Source organism: Scardinius erythrophthalmus (genome assembly GCF_964197995.2).
Source record: "Scardinius erythrophthalmus genome assembly, chromosome: 9".
NCBI classification, from domain to species: domain Eukaryota; kingdom Metazoa; phylum Chordata; class Actinopteri; order Cypriniformes; family Leuciscidae; genus Scardinius; species Scardinius erythrophthalmus.
In genome coordinates, this window is record NC_138229.1 from 19,156,561 (window position 1) to 19,169,332 (window position 12,772).

The following is a 12,772-nucleotide window of genomic DNA, read 5'->3' on the forward strand; positions in this document are numbered from 1 at the left end:
CAAATAATAAGAATACTATGAATAAATGAATAACAACTACATAAATGACTAACGATTATAAAATATAATGAATATATATAAATCTTACTGACCCCAACAGTAGTGTACCACCTTCTTTTAGAAAAGGAAAGTCCACAGGCGGAAAAATATAAATGTAATCACCTTTGAGTGTGGCCAAAGCTTCTCCTACTTTCCGTAAGTTGACTGCCCCTTCCTCCACATCCTTCAGAGTGACTGGCCGATGATTCATGACAGACGTGGATTCTTTCTTGAGCATCTCCACGTAGTTCTCCAGCTCTCTGTTACATCGTTACAACAGAGGATGTCATTTATCAGCACAACTGTCACTTAAATTGCGTGTTGAGAAATCAGTGACTACCTTATAATATCATACAGAGGTACAGTACAACATAATTACAGAATATACAATGGGGTCTAAAAGTCTGAGACCACTAGAGAAAATGCTTCTGTTCTTTTTTATCATTAACATTTTATTACAAATATAATATCTGTATAAATAAATGGGTAAAAATTAAACTGAATGATTTACATTTATTTCAGAATCTTTACGTATCTGTCTTTGCTTTTTTTGCTCGAGCTGCACAAGTTTGTGTAAAACCTAATGATCATGATATCCAGCATGATTTGATAAAAGCATCTAGTGCTCAAAAGTTTCTGTTCATTTCCTGGTTTAAGTGAACAAAAATCCCATATTTCCAATGTAGTCTCTGACATTTGGACGCCACAGTTTATATTTATTTCAATGCATTTAATCCAGGATTTGCAACTTTTAGCGACACTTAATACTGTGTAATGAGCAAGCCTTGACTGTGAGTCCTGCTGAAGGCTGAAACCTGAAACCTGTTTAACGTGATTTAGGCTTGTTTGTTAACTGACAGTTAACATACAGAGAAGTTTGGCTGTGTAAGCAAAGATGGTAACAAAAGTCTGCCCTCAGCCAAATACCTTCAGTGGATCATCACAACCTACATCTTTCTCAGATTCTCTGACTTCTTCCCTCTTAAAAATGGTTAAGTGTGAATTTCTGAAGTTGGACATCATGAGCTGTACCTGCATTTAGAAGCCTTTAGCATGACCAGCTATGCAGGAATCTGCAAGCCAGTACAAATGCTCTGAGATCATAGTTTAGCACCGTCTCTGTGGGAAATGGTTTGTGTTTTCTGTAATTTACCTGAGGGGTGCCTTAAGGGTTTTCCCATGCACAACGTTCTGCTTTTGGTTATCTTTCTCACTATAACACAATCTAATATAAGCCAGTATTATTATGCGTATGATGAACTAATAGATGTTGGTCACTAGAATAAATTGTTTAATAAATAATAATACATTTTTGTTTGTTTCATGCAGAGTTATTTAGTATAGTATTTATTCATATTTTACACTTTTACACACACTTTTATTTTAATATTTTCAGTTTGAATTTGATTTAAGTTTTAGTCATTTTGTTATGTGCTATTGTCATTGTTAGTTTTTATACTCTTACATTTTTCTTTCTAGCTTTAATTTACTTTAGATTTATTTCCTTTTTTAGTAATTTTAGTACTTATTTTATTTGAGTTAGTTGCCAAGGCACAGTTTCAAATTTTCATTTAAGTTTTTAAGTTTAAGTTTCTGATCCAAAATGTATATAAAAATCTTTATTTCAATTAACATCAATAATTTTCAATAGTTTTAGTTAAAAAACACATGTGGCTAAACACCCTCGGAAGCAATCTGACTTATATTTCCCCATAAGAACAACAGGCATTCATCGTGATGGGAAACAAGAAGAAGGTTTCACAAGCCTTATTCTTCAGAGACAGGTTGGGACAGTGGATTATTCAATGCGTCATTTCATGCAATCTCTAACACCACCCAAGGAAGGCATGATTAATTTGACTTTATCAAGGTTTACAACACCAAATGGGTTTTAGAATAATAGTACAGAAATTTTGTAATTTAGTACAGCACAAATGATGTAAAAAAAATCCCCTCTGCTCACATCTATTAAAAACCAACACTGATCTTTGTTTACTAAAGTATGCGTTCAGCATTGAATGGAAGAGACATGGGATTATAATTAATTAGTGAGGAGAATAGAAGTGAGCAGTTAATCAGCATCAAATCTGACTCATTTGCAGCAGCTTTGCTCTAATTTTCCCCTCTAGATCGCAGCATTTGTTCTGTTCATCCACAGCTGTCTCTCACATTCTACAGATGACCAATTCATGATGAATTCTTCATGGGTAATTAATGTCAAGGTCTTAACAGGATCAGTATTAGCACACCAGTCACTGTTGTCTTACCCGAGCTGCGCGAGAACCCTCTCCTCCATGCCCAGATATCTGTGTCTTTCTTCTTCCACCTGGACTCTTTGTCTATGAACAGTGTCCTCGAGGTGCAGCACAGTGCCTGAAACCTTCTCTGAGATCTCCTGCTCCGCCTGTCGCAGCATCAGCCTCATGTCATCCTGGTTTTGCAGCTGTATATGCAAAGCAAAGCTCTATCAACACAATTGTTTTCTGACCCATTGTTTATAATAACCCATGTATTTATTATAATACTACATCACATTACTATAATCACATGTTTGCATATATATATACACACTACTGTTCAAAGGTTTGTGGTCTGTAAGATTCAGAGGCTGCATTTATTTGATAAAAAATCTAGTAACACAGTAATATTGTGAAATGTTATTACAATTTTAAATTACATTTTAAAAATGTATTCAAATAAAAAGGTTATTTATTCCTATGATGGCAAAGCAGAATTTTCAGCATCTTTACTTTAGTCTTCAGTGTCACATGATCCTTCAGATATCATTATAATGTGCTGATTTGGAGCTCAAGAAACATTTCTCATTATTATCAATGTTGAAAACAGTTATGCTGATTAATATTTTTGTGGAAAGTGCGATAATTTTTTTTTCTGGATACTTTGATGAACAGAATGTTCTAAAGCACAGAATTTATCTGAATTAGATACATTTTGTAACATTATAAAAGTGTCATTACTGTCATTTTTGATCAATGCATCCTTGCTGAATAAAGGTGCTAATTTCTTTAAAAAAATCTTACTGACCCCAAACTTTTGCATGGTATTGTGTTATATTTAAAAGCGAAATATGTGAAGATAGTTGCTTAACTATTGAATTGTTGCATAACTATTCTAATACTTTTTTTTAATTTGACTGAAAGCACAGGACAAACATTTATCATAAATCAGAAATTCATCAATAGAAATCGCAGATTCCCTCCATTTGAATTCCCTTTGTACCTGCATCTGTTTGAGTTGGTGGAGCTGCAGTCTGAGGTCAGTGACGTTTCTCCTGAAGTTGGAGAGGATTGAGCATAAAGCAGGGTCTCTGACAGGAGGCTGAAACTGTGCTGAAGGACTGTCTGTCTGCACAGCTGGGTCCTTATATGATGTTACAGTATAGACACCTAGAGAAAAACACACATTTCGGATGTTATTGCTCTAGTAACATAAGGCATATTCTGTCTCAGTTAAATTAAGATTAAATTCAAATTCATGATTCACAGGAACAAAAAGGAATAATAAAGAAAGCATCATTCTCAATTATGTTTACTCACCATCATTCTGTGCCAGAGAACCCACCTTTACTGGTTTGTCACTATAGAGTAAGACAAAACTGTGAGTTTTAGAATAATTTTGCATGAGTTAATTATATTGTTTTTATCATCATATTATATCAATTCAAATTAAATTAAAGCCATTTATGAATCAGATTAAATGTGTCTGTGAACATTTACCCGGAAGTCTCTTTGGCATTTGTACTTGGCCCTTTCATTAGAGCATGTTGAACAAGACCAGTAAGACTGGCTATCTGCTGCTCCATAGCCTTTATTCTTTCACTGCAAAAAACAGGTCACATGTGTTTGTTAGACATGAGTCTAACGGTCAATAAAGACAATTCCATAATTTATCGCAGACCATTCAACTGTGGATCTAAGGAGTATTAAACAATGCTAACAATGGTAAACAATGCTCAAAGGGGGACCAGCAGGGGAATTATATTGACTTAATGCCTCTCTCTGTTTCTGAGGGCAAAACTCTGCCAAACTTTGATTTTGGAGGCATGAATAACAGCATATATATGAATGTTGGGCTTTGCTCGAGGAACTTTTGTCCTCTTCTCAATTTCACTCCACCACAACATGAATAATCTGATATTTTCTCCCATCAGCCCTAGATTACTCAAGCACTATTTGAACAAATAACAACATCAGAGGGAAGGGAAGTATTATCATTGTTTCCTTGTTTTATTAAGATCAAAGAAAAGCATAGTATATACTCTACCATTCAAAATTTGCAAGAGTTTTTACATGAAATAAGTCTCTCATGCTATTTATTTGATCAAAAAATACAGCAAAACAGTAATATCATTACAATTTAAAACAACTCTCCTATTTAAATATATTTTAAAATGTAATTTATTCCTGTGATGGCAATACTGAATTATCAGTAGCCATTTCTTGATCCTTCAGATATCATTCTAATATTGGTGCTCAAGAAACATTTATTATTACCATCAATGTTGAAAACACTTGTGCTGCTTAATATTATTTTGTGCAAAAATATTGTAACCTTTATCCCTGACATGAGCACAAAGTCAATGAGCTGCAGAAAGTTTAAAAAGCCAAATTCACTCTCACCTCTGAGGATCTCCAGCTGCCACATGACCTTGAAACGTCCTCTCTCCATGACCGGGCGGAAGGTCGGCGAAAACAGGGGAGGCCACGTTGCCTCTCACCCTAGTCGCCACCTCCACGGCTCCATTACTGTCCTTGCGGAAAGATCTTCGAACAGGTGACACCCTTTCCGCTGTCACACCCTGTGAGGGCATGTGGGAGTTCTGGCCTGGGAGCATGTCAATCATTCTGACCTCATTGACCCTATGAGGGGAAGCAGGTGGAGTTTTGGAGCCCATCGAGGCGAGCTGACTCTCGCTGTACTTGCGAGACTTCTGTCTGTAGAGGGAGTGCTGCAGATCCTGGCCATCAGCGTATGAGCCGACAGACTTGATGGAGGACCGGTGCTGGATGTAAGCTACCCCATCTGGGATGTCTCCGGTATGGCTGCCTTGTGATGAGGCGACGCTGTGTCTGGCCTCAGGCGAACCATACGCTTCTGAATACATAGGAACGCTCTTGCTGCTCAAATCCTCATCTGGTTTTACGTCCCGTCGCTCCAGGATGGCACTGGAACAAGGTGTGATGGAGCGACTGGAGGGCATGCTGGATAGACGGTCCCTGGGTAAGGTGGTGCCACCGGACATGGCAACAGTGTGAACTAAAGGCATCCTGGAAGGGGAGGAGGGCATGGAGCGAGGTGTAGGAGGAGACATGGAGCCCTGGACTGAATGAATGGGACTGTGAGGCAAAGTGTGCACTGGGCTTTGGCCTCCCGGCTGCTGTCTGTTGCTGTAGAGTCTCTCTCTTGTGATCTAGAGACAGACCAAAAAAGCACATCAGAGGGAATTTGGGTAACAAGCCCCACAAAGCAAGTTTTCGGGGGTATGTAACACTTTGTTGTCAGAAACAACAGGTGTAAAACGGTGGTCATCAGCTGGTAATGCTACATCAAGTGGCAACCCAACATATTACCAAATTTGTTTATTATACCATCATATCGTGATGCACCATAATTCATTTTTTTACAAAAACACAAAAATCTAAATCTAAATTTTAATTTAGCCAAAAACCGAAAATAAACTGCAAACTGGGGATGCATCTCAATCATCTCCCTAGGTCAGTAGTTAGGACACTGAATAGCTATTTTAAGGGCCGTCACAATCACAAAATCCTTCCAGGGCACTGAAACGTTCACTCCCTAAAAAGTCCCACAATGCACCTCAATATGTACCCTTAGCAGAAATTCTGTGCAATACATAAATTGCACGAGCCAACTCAATACATATCATGACACGCGATGAAAAAAACAAACCATTATTTAATTATATTTCAGCATAAACATACATCGCTAGACAGGTCATGAACATAATCCAGCTAACATTTATAATTACTCGGCTGAAATGTTGCAAGTATATGTAGCAATCAAATTATTTTACCATAATGTACTTTAAATAACAAATAAATAAATAAATAAATGTCAGAAAAATCAATTCTGCTGTTGTTCATAAATACCAATAGTTATAGTATCACCATCAGTGTCCCAATGTGTAGTTACCCAGGGTCCTTACTCACCTTACCAGTGCCTGAATTCATGTACAAGATATACTGATTCATGACCTAGGCAAATAAATTTGTCTAAATGGGTAATTAAACTAGGTATGCTGTTCTGGGTGTTGTGTTCTCGGGTGATAAATTAAACCAGTCATAGTCAAGTTCTTCAGCAACAATTTCTACTATAACAATTTCGACATATTTCTACTCTAGCATCCTTTTTGGTTACGGTGAAATGCTTCCACACTGTGCCTGCTGACATGTTTTAGCTTATCTAGCGTAGCGTGCCTAAAATAGACTCTGATACGGTCAAAAAGTGTCATTGGATCATTGGTTTCAGGCCAATTTTTTTTTTCATGTTTCATGTTTATCCTTGTTTGCAAGTAATGTAGTAATATGCATTTAATGTATTCTGGTTTATTTTCTCTTAGATTTGTGCTACTGTTCATAGTTTTTGGCATGGTTTTGGTATTGGTCTAATTTGGCTAGTTTCTACCAAGTGACAGATTATTTTTGTCAAAATTCTGTACGTTTGACTACAAGTATAATCTTAGATGTCAGTTTCCCTCCCTTTTAAAAGTTGATAAGCCTATTTATTTTACAATAACTATGCATGAATATATGGTTAGTTGCATTTTGCTTTTTAGATTGCATTCTTTTAGCTGTCCGTGACACTCTGATTCAGAACACCATCCCCCACTAGTTAAAAACTGCAAGTAAACAACTCTATGACAAAGAAAGTCAATGGATATGAAAAGGATCTTTGAATTTAATGAAAAGGAACTTTTTATTACATATTTGTCACAAAAAAAAGATTAACCTTTACAGAGAATTTTTCAAAGCAGGAAACTATAAAACAAAAACTGTATTGTGTGACTGTGTTGATATGCTTTATGTTTAGACAAGTGTACAGATATGAACAAAAGATTGAACCAGTGCAAAAGGACAGACAATAGCCCTGCCCAGACCTGTCTTTGTACAGTGGTCATGCTTAAGCGTGCAGTAATAAAGAGTGTGCGTGTAGGTGTATTATCCACCATTCAGAGCAACAACACTCTCTGCAATAGCCTAAAGATGAACACTATTCTCCAAACCTGTCCTTATAACTTTAGGTCTACCACATTCATAATAGGAACCAGGAAAATATAATTGCACTTAATGTAGTTAGTTGATGATTTGGCTGAATGCTTATGTCCTGAAAACTGTATCAAATGAATGACAAGACAATACAAGCTGCTTCAAATAAAATACCTCAGAGTTAAGTCTGTCTGTCATTGCTTCTTAAAGACTTCTTTAAAGAGGCTTTCTGTTAGAAATAGACTAAGTTCTCACAAAGGACAACCAAACTGAGTCAGGCATGTTTAAACAGGTGCAGCCATCGTTTCATTATTGTATTATCTAAGCTCAAAATAGGTGTCTTCTTTCAATAAGTACATAAAGACCTCCATAAAATTGGCTTAATATTTCTCACGTGACAACAGAAACCAAATTCACTACAAACATTCACGTCTAAACATAAAGGTCTTTGGGACCTTTAGTTTGTCACATGCCAGAAGTGATGCAAAGCACCTTGGAAAGCAAATTCAGAAAGCACTAGTGTACATGGGTCTATAAATAATGTATATGAAGGACAAGCTTCAACTTTCCAGAGATTTAGAGCGTTGATAAACAGCTAAAATGAAAGGCCAATATATCATCAAGCCCAAGCATTACAGAAAATGAGTCCATTTTTACAATCCTTCAAAGTAAGTGCATCACATCAACAAACCTGTCCATGCATGTTTGCTTTCTCACACTCTCAGAGGACCTGTTTTACACATCCATTTGTTTTTCTAGTTCCTATCATCCCACTAATCTTACCTTTGGTTTAGGTGGGAAAAGGGTTTCCCAATACCACACCATTTGGGCAGAGCGCAGTGTTTTTGCACAACTGTGCCAGTGAAGCTACTGTGAGGTCACAGGTTGGAGGCCTTATGCAGGTTATTGTCCCATAAACACAAATTGACAGATGTGCAAAGCACACTTCATAGAGATAAAATGGGAGTAGATGGCTGGTTATTCCAGCTGTGAAGGACAGGAAATGTGGAACATTAACAATAATGCATAGGCACATCCTTCTGTGAAAGACTAGTTGGTCAACTAACCAGTCTTTGATTAGGGACTAAATTTAGAGACACAAAATTTCGCTTTGGTGTGCAAACTGTCATAATGCTAAAACCCTCTGAAAGATGTTATGTTTATAAATTCATCCCCATTAAAGTACTGCTGCTTCAGCCATCAAAGCATCACTCCTAACAACAAATTCAATAAAATGTAATGCATTTATATCGATTTTCAAATTGCCTGCTGTGAGCAAAATTCCTGTAATTATGCACCGGCTTCCCACTCTTTTGGACCAATTCTTTCCATAACTTTTCCCTCAAATAGTGGAAAAGTTTCAAAATAATTTCACAGAGAGTAAACTCCTCTAAAAATTATATATATATTGCTATAGAAATTCAATGACTTTTTAAAGATTGAAGCTATTATTCCATCCCTTAAATTATATTTAAAACGCCCTGATATTTCCAGGTTTCCCATGACTGGTAACCCTGTATGTATGGTTATGTATGTTACTGTTTATAGTATTTATTTAAAGTTGTTTGTTACTAAATTTAGTCATTTAGTCGTTTTAGTCATTTTGTTATGGGTTGTTACATTTTTGTTATTTTTCATTTTCTAAATTATTCTATTTAGCTTCAATTTATTTTTTATTAAAGTTTTAGTAATTTTAGTAGTTCAGCTTCTACTTTATTTCAGTTAGCTGTAAGTTTTTCATCTAATATATATATTATTTTATTTAAACTTTATTTCTATTAACAAAAATGATTTTTAATAGTTTAGTTAATAATAACAACATGGCATCATCACCTTATTCAAGATCCAGAACCACGTTTGACTGGAGTCAGGTGGACATAACTCTAAGCCAGCCAAATTATAGAGGGCTTACTGGTGGACTAGTTGTTCTGACAACCCGCTATCTAGTTGATTTTGCAAATATGCACTTTTGCACATCCCTAGTCTAGAACAATTCTTCTGAACAAACTATGCTCAAGGAAATGATCAAAATCCAGTTAATTGCACTGGGTTGGAAGCAGGTCTGTTCTATTGATACAGCTGTGTATCATCTAGCCACCGTTCTTCACACTAGACGTGGTTATAAAAGATGCATAAGTCTCAGTAAACAGCAGTCTGCTTGCGTTATGGGTGGTGTGGTGATGCAGACAGGAGCTAGTCCCTTCTGCACTCTCATTAGAGCTGAGAAATGCTAGGTCAGACGCATCCGCGGCTGTGCTCTCCTGAGAGCTTGACCTCAGCTCATCCCTACACCCTGCCCAGGAATTTCAGCCTTGGCTTTGAATTATGCTCTTCCCAATCCTCCATGGCCTGCTGAACTTAAGATATGGATGAGATAGCTGGAGACACTGCACTCTTTTCCCAGAAGTGTTTATAATTAGATAAAGCAAATGACGCCACAGCACAACAGCATTCAAAATGTTTAATTAATCCAGCTACGTTCTGGCCTGAAATAATCACACTACACTTTTTAATATTTTTATGCATTCCAAAACTAGATCTAGCAGCTAAAGCAATATTCAATATGATTAAGATACAAAATCATCCTACTGTACATGTGTAGGTCAATATAATAAATTGACACAGTGATTCATGGAAAGCAGATGGGTTTGATTAGAGAGCAAGATGCTTAGAGCATGGTTCCAATTAAATCCGTTACTCAAATCAAATTCCATTTGTTGCATAATAAGATAAGGAACAGACATTGTTTGGCTTTTTAAAATGTGTTCACTGTTTAGCTTCATTGGTCTCTGGCAAAATTTTGCATTATCTACATTCCTGATGTCAGACAAATCCCTTTAACGCAGCGTGGCAACACTATTTTGCCTTTGACATACAGTAAAGATCTCAGCAGAGTCGACCTGTTTTGCTAAAGGCAATTGCCCATTTTAATTGTGCAAAACAGCAGTGGAGAGACCAATCAGTGGGCCCCCTGCCAACATTAATGGGTGTGGCTTCAAAATCTGAGCACTAAAGAACAGATCAGAAACGTATCCTTCACGCTCCTGCCACCTGTCAACACCAGATGCAAACGGTGTTGAAAAGAGCTTTTTGAATCGATGATGATTTGAACATGAAGAGTAATAATAATGGGACAGTTCTGTGGGGCTGGGGTCACACTCTGTCACTCACCCTAATATCTCCATTATTGGCTCTTGCATTGTGATTGAAGGCATGGGCTGGGTCTTTATGATACACTTTCAGGCAAGACTGTGATGTGATGTTCCTGTAAAGAAAAAATATTTTAGAATATTATTATTGTTGTATTTAATATACAACTGTTCAAAAGGTTGGGTTCAGTAAAATTGTAAACAAATCTCTTAGGGTGCATTTATGTGGTCTAAAATAAAAACGGTAATATTGTGAAATACTAATTTCAAATAACTATTTTACAGTTAAAAATAACTAGTTTTCTATTTTAATACATTTAAAAAAAAAGTCATTAATTAATGTGATGGCAAAGCTGAATTTTCAGAAGACATTATTTCAGTCTTCAGTGTCACATGATCCTTCAGAAATCATTACTATTTGTTGATTTAATGCACAAGAAACATTTCTTATTATTATCAATTTTAAAAACAGTTGTGCTGTTTAATATTTTGTCTGGAAAGCATGATACTTTTTTATGATTTTCTGATGAATAGTAAGTTCAAAAGAACATAATTTATTTGAAATAGATATTTTTGTAGCAAAGCAAAAGTATTTATTGTCACTTTTGACCAATTCAATGAAAACTTGATGACTAAAATATCTTCCAAAAAAAATCTTACCAACCCCAAATATTTGAATAGTGGTGTATATATATTTTTTCTCTGTGGTAAAAAGTCAAAAGTGTTTTGGTGCACATAACAGAGCATTATCACTTTGACAGAAAGGTAAGAAGCATGTCAACACAAGCTCCCTCCTCATAACTATAAAGCCTGTTAAGAAACCAAGCCCATCCTGCGCCAACTAACTAACACACACTGATCACATTCTCTTTCTATTCCTGCTAACCTATTAGGAAGCCGCAGGCCAGTGAAGAGTAGGGTGTGGAAAAGGGAGTCACCCAACAGTTTGAACTTACTTAAAATCAAAAACTGCCTGCAATTTTCTGCACTTAAGAACCAACCACACTGTAAAATGGAATGTCTGTGATCATTTTTGCAATATCATATTCAACATAATCTAACGTGTTGAGTATTGCATGTGACACTTTTGAGATTCATGGTATAATTCATGCAACAAAAAAAAGCACCCTGGTATACACCTCATATAGTGCAAGACACACACCTGACATCAGTCAACTCATAGTACATATTCCTCATGTCATCTTTGATGTATATAGCCACGCTGGGGGACTCCAGTGTCTTCATGGTGAGATGCTGGGGGAATGAACTGACAAACAGAGCCCTGAGGGTGTCTGCACTGGTCACCTCGTTGGGCATTCGGATCTGTTTTGTCTCTTCTCCATACTGCAGGTAGAGGACACCTACGAATAAACAAAATAAGAGATTGAAATCAGCATAATATGTACTCTTATGAATGAGTAAAGCTGTATAGCACTAAAAGTTGCCCTAAATGCATATAGAACAGAATATATATATATATATATATATATATATATATATATATATATATATATATATATATATATATATATATATATATATATATATATATATATATATATATAATTGGTAGCCTTATGACATGCCCAAAGGTAGGCAATTTGTCACAATGTGTTGGAATTTATATTACACACTATTTCTTTAATAATGATGCTATTGAAATGGTTTCAGTAAGACTTAATTCACAATATTCAAACATTGTGTTAAAATAACAACAGCCACTCAAACTAATTGATCATCCACTATATTGTGCAACATAGGTTCAACAATTCTCTTAATCTACTAATATCTGACTGACATCAACTCTACCTTAAATCTTGACAAACTTGATTTGTAACTTAATATTACTTCAAAAATATCTATTCACAACAACGAAGAAAGAAGAAATAAATCAAAGACACTCCCACACAAGTGAAAACACTGAGTCAGTACTGTACCTAATGACCTGTCCTTGGTCTGGTAAGATGACTTGACCACGGGGAGGCTCGCTCGGGAGCGGCTGCCTCGGGTGAAGGCGGAGGGGGCTTCTGCCTCTGACATGGCCTCCAAAGACTCAAGGGAGGCCAAAGAGAGATGCTCCCCTGGCTCCCCTACAGCAGACTGAGGGGTTACACTGTGCCCAGAACTCCTGATCTACAAGACAACACAAAATGATCAAAGAAGAGGTAACTTAGACAGAGCATTTAGATTTGGATCTAACATCAAACACTTCACAAAAGACAATATTTTTGTGTGAATAATTCAACCCTTAAGATTTGGTCGGTGTTATTTAAGCATCATTTCTGTACTATTATAATATTTATTAATATTTTGAATTAGCTTTTACAGTACCTGTCA

At 36.3% G+C, this 12,772-nt stretch overlaps 1 protein-coding gene across 8 annotated transcripts in view; it reads right to left on the minus strand.

Moving 5' to 3' along the window:
* The window catches only part of LOC308696313 (sickle tail protein homolog), a 65,013-nt gene that overhangs the window by 9,926 nt on the left and 42,315 nt on the right, over nt 1-12,772 (minus strand). For 7 of the 8 annotated variants that reach the window (XM_081374866.1, XM_081374872.1, XM_081374871.1 and 4 more), the window contains 9 exons: nt 12,373-12,568; nt 11,598-11,796; nt 10,458-10,551; nt 4,680-5,470; nt 3,777-3,878; nt 3,597-3,637; nt 3,280-3,446; nt 2,307-2,482; nt 163-299 (listed from right to left, as the gene is read on the minus strand). In XM_081374866.1, the coding sequence (XP_081230992.1) occupies nt 163-299; nt 2,307-2,482; nt 3,280-3,446; nt 3,597-3,637; nt 3,777-3,878; nt 4,680-5,470; nt 10,458-10,551; nt 11,598-11,796; nt 12,373-12,568 (1,903 nt within the window). The remainder of the gene's footprint in view (nt 1-162; nt 300-2,306; nt 2,483-3,279; nt 3,447-3,596; nt 3,638-3,776; nt 3,879-4,679; nt 5,471-10,457; nt 10,552-11,597; nt 11,797-12,372; nt 12,569-12,772) is intronic. The other variant, XM_081374870.1, reaches the window with a different exon arrangement.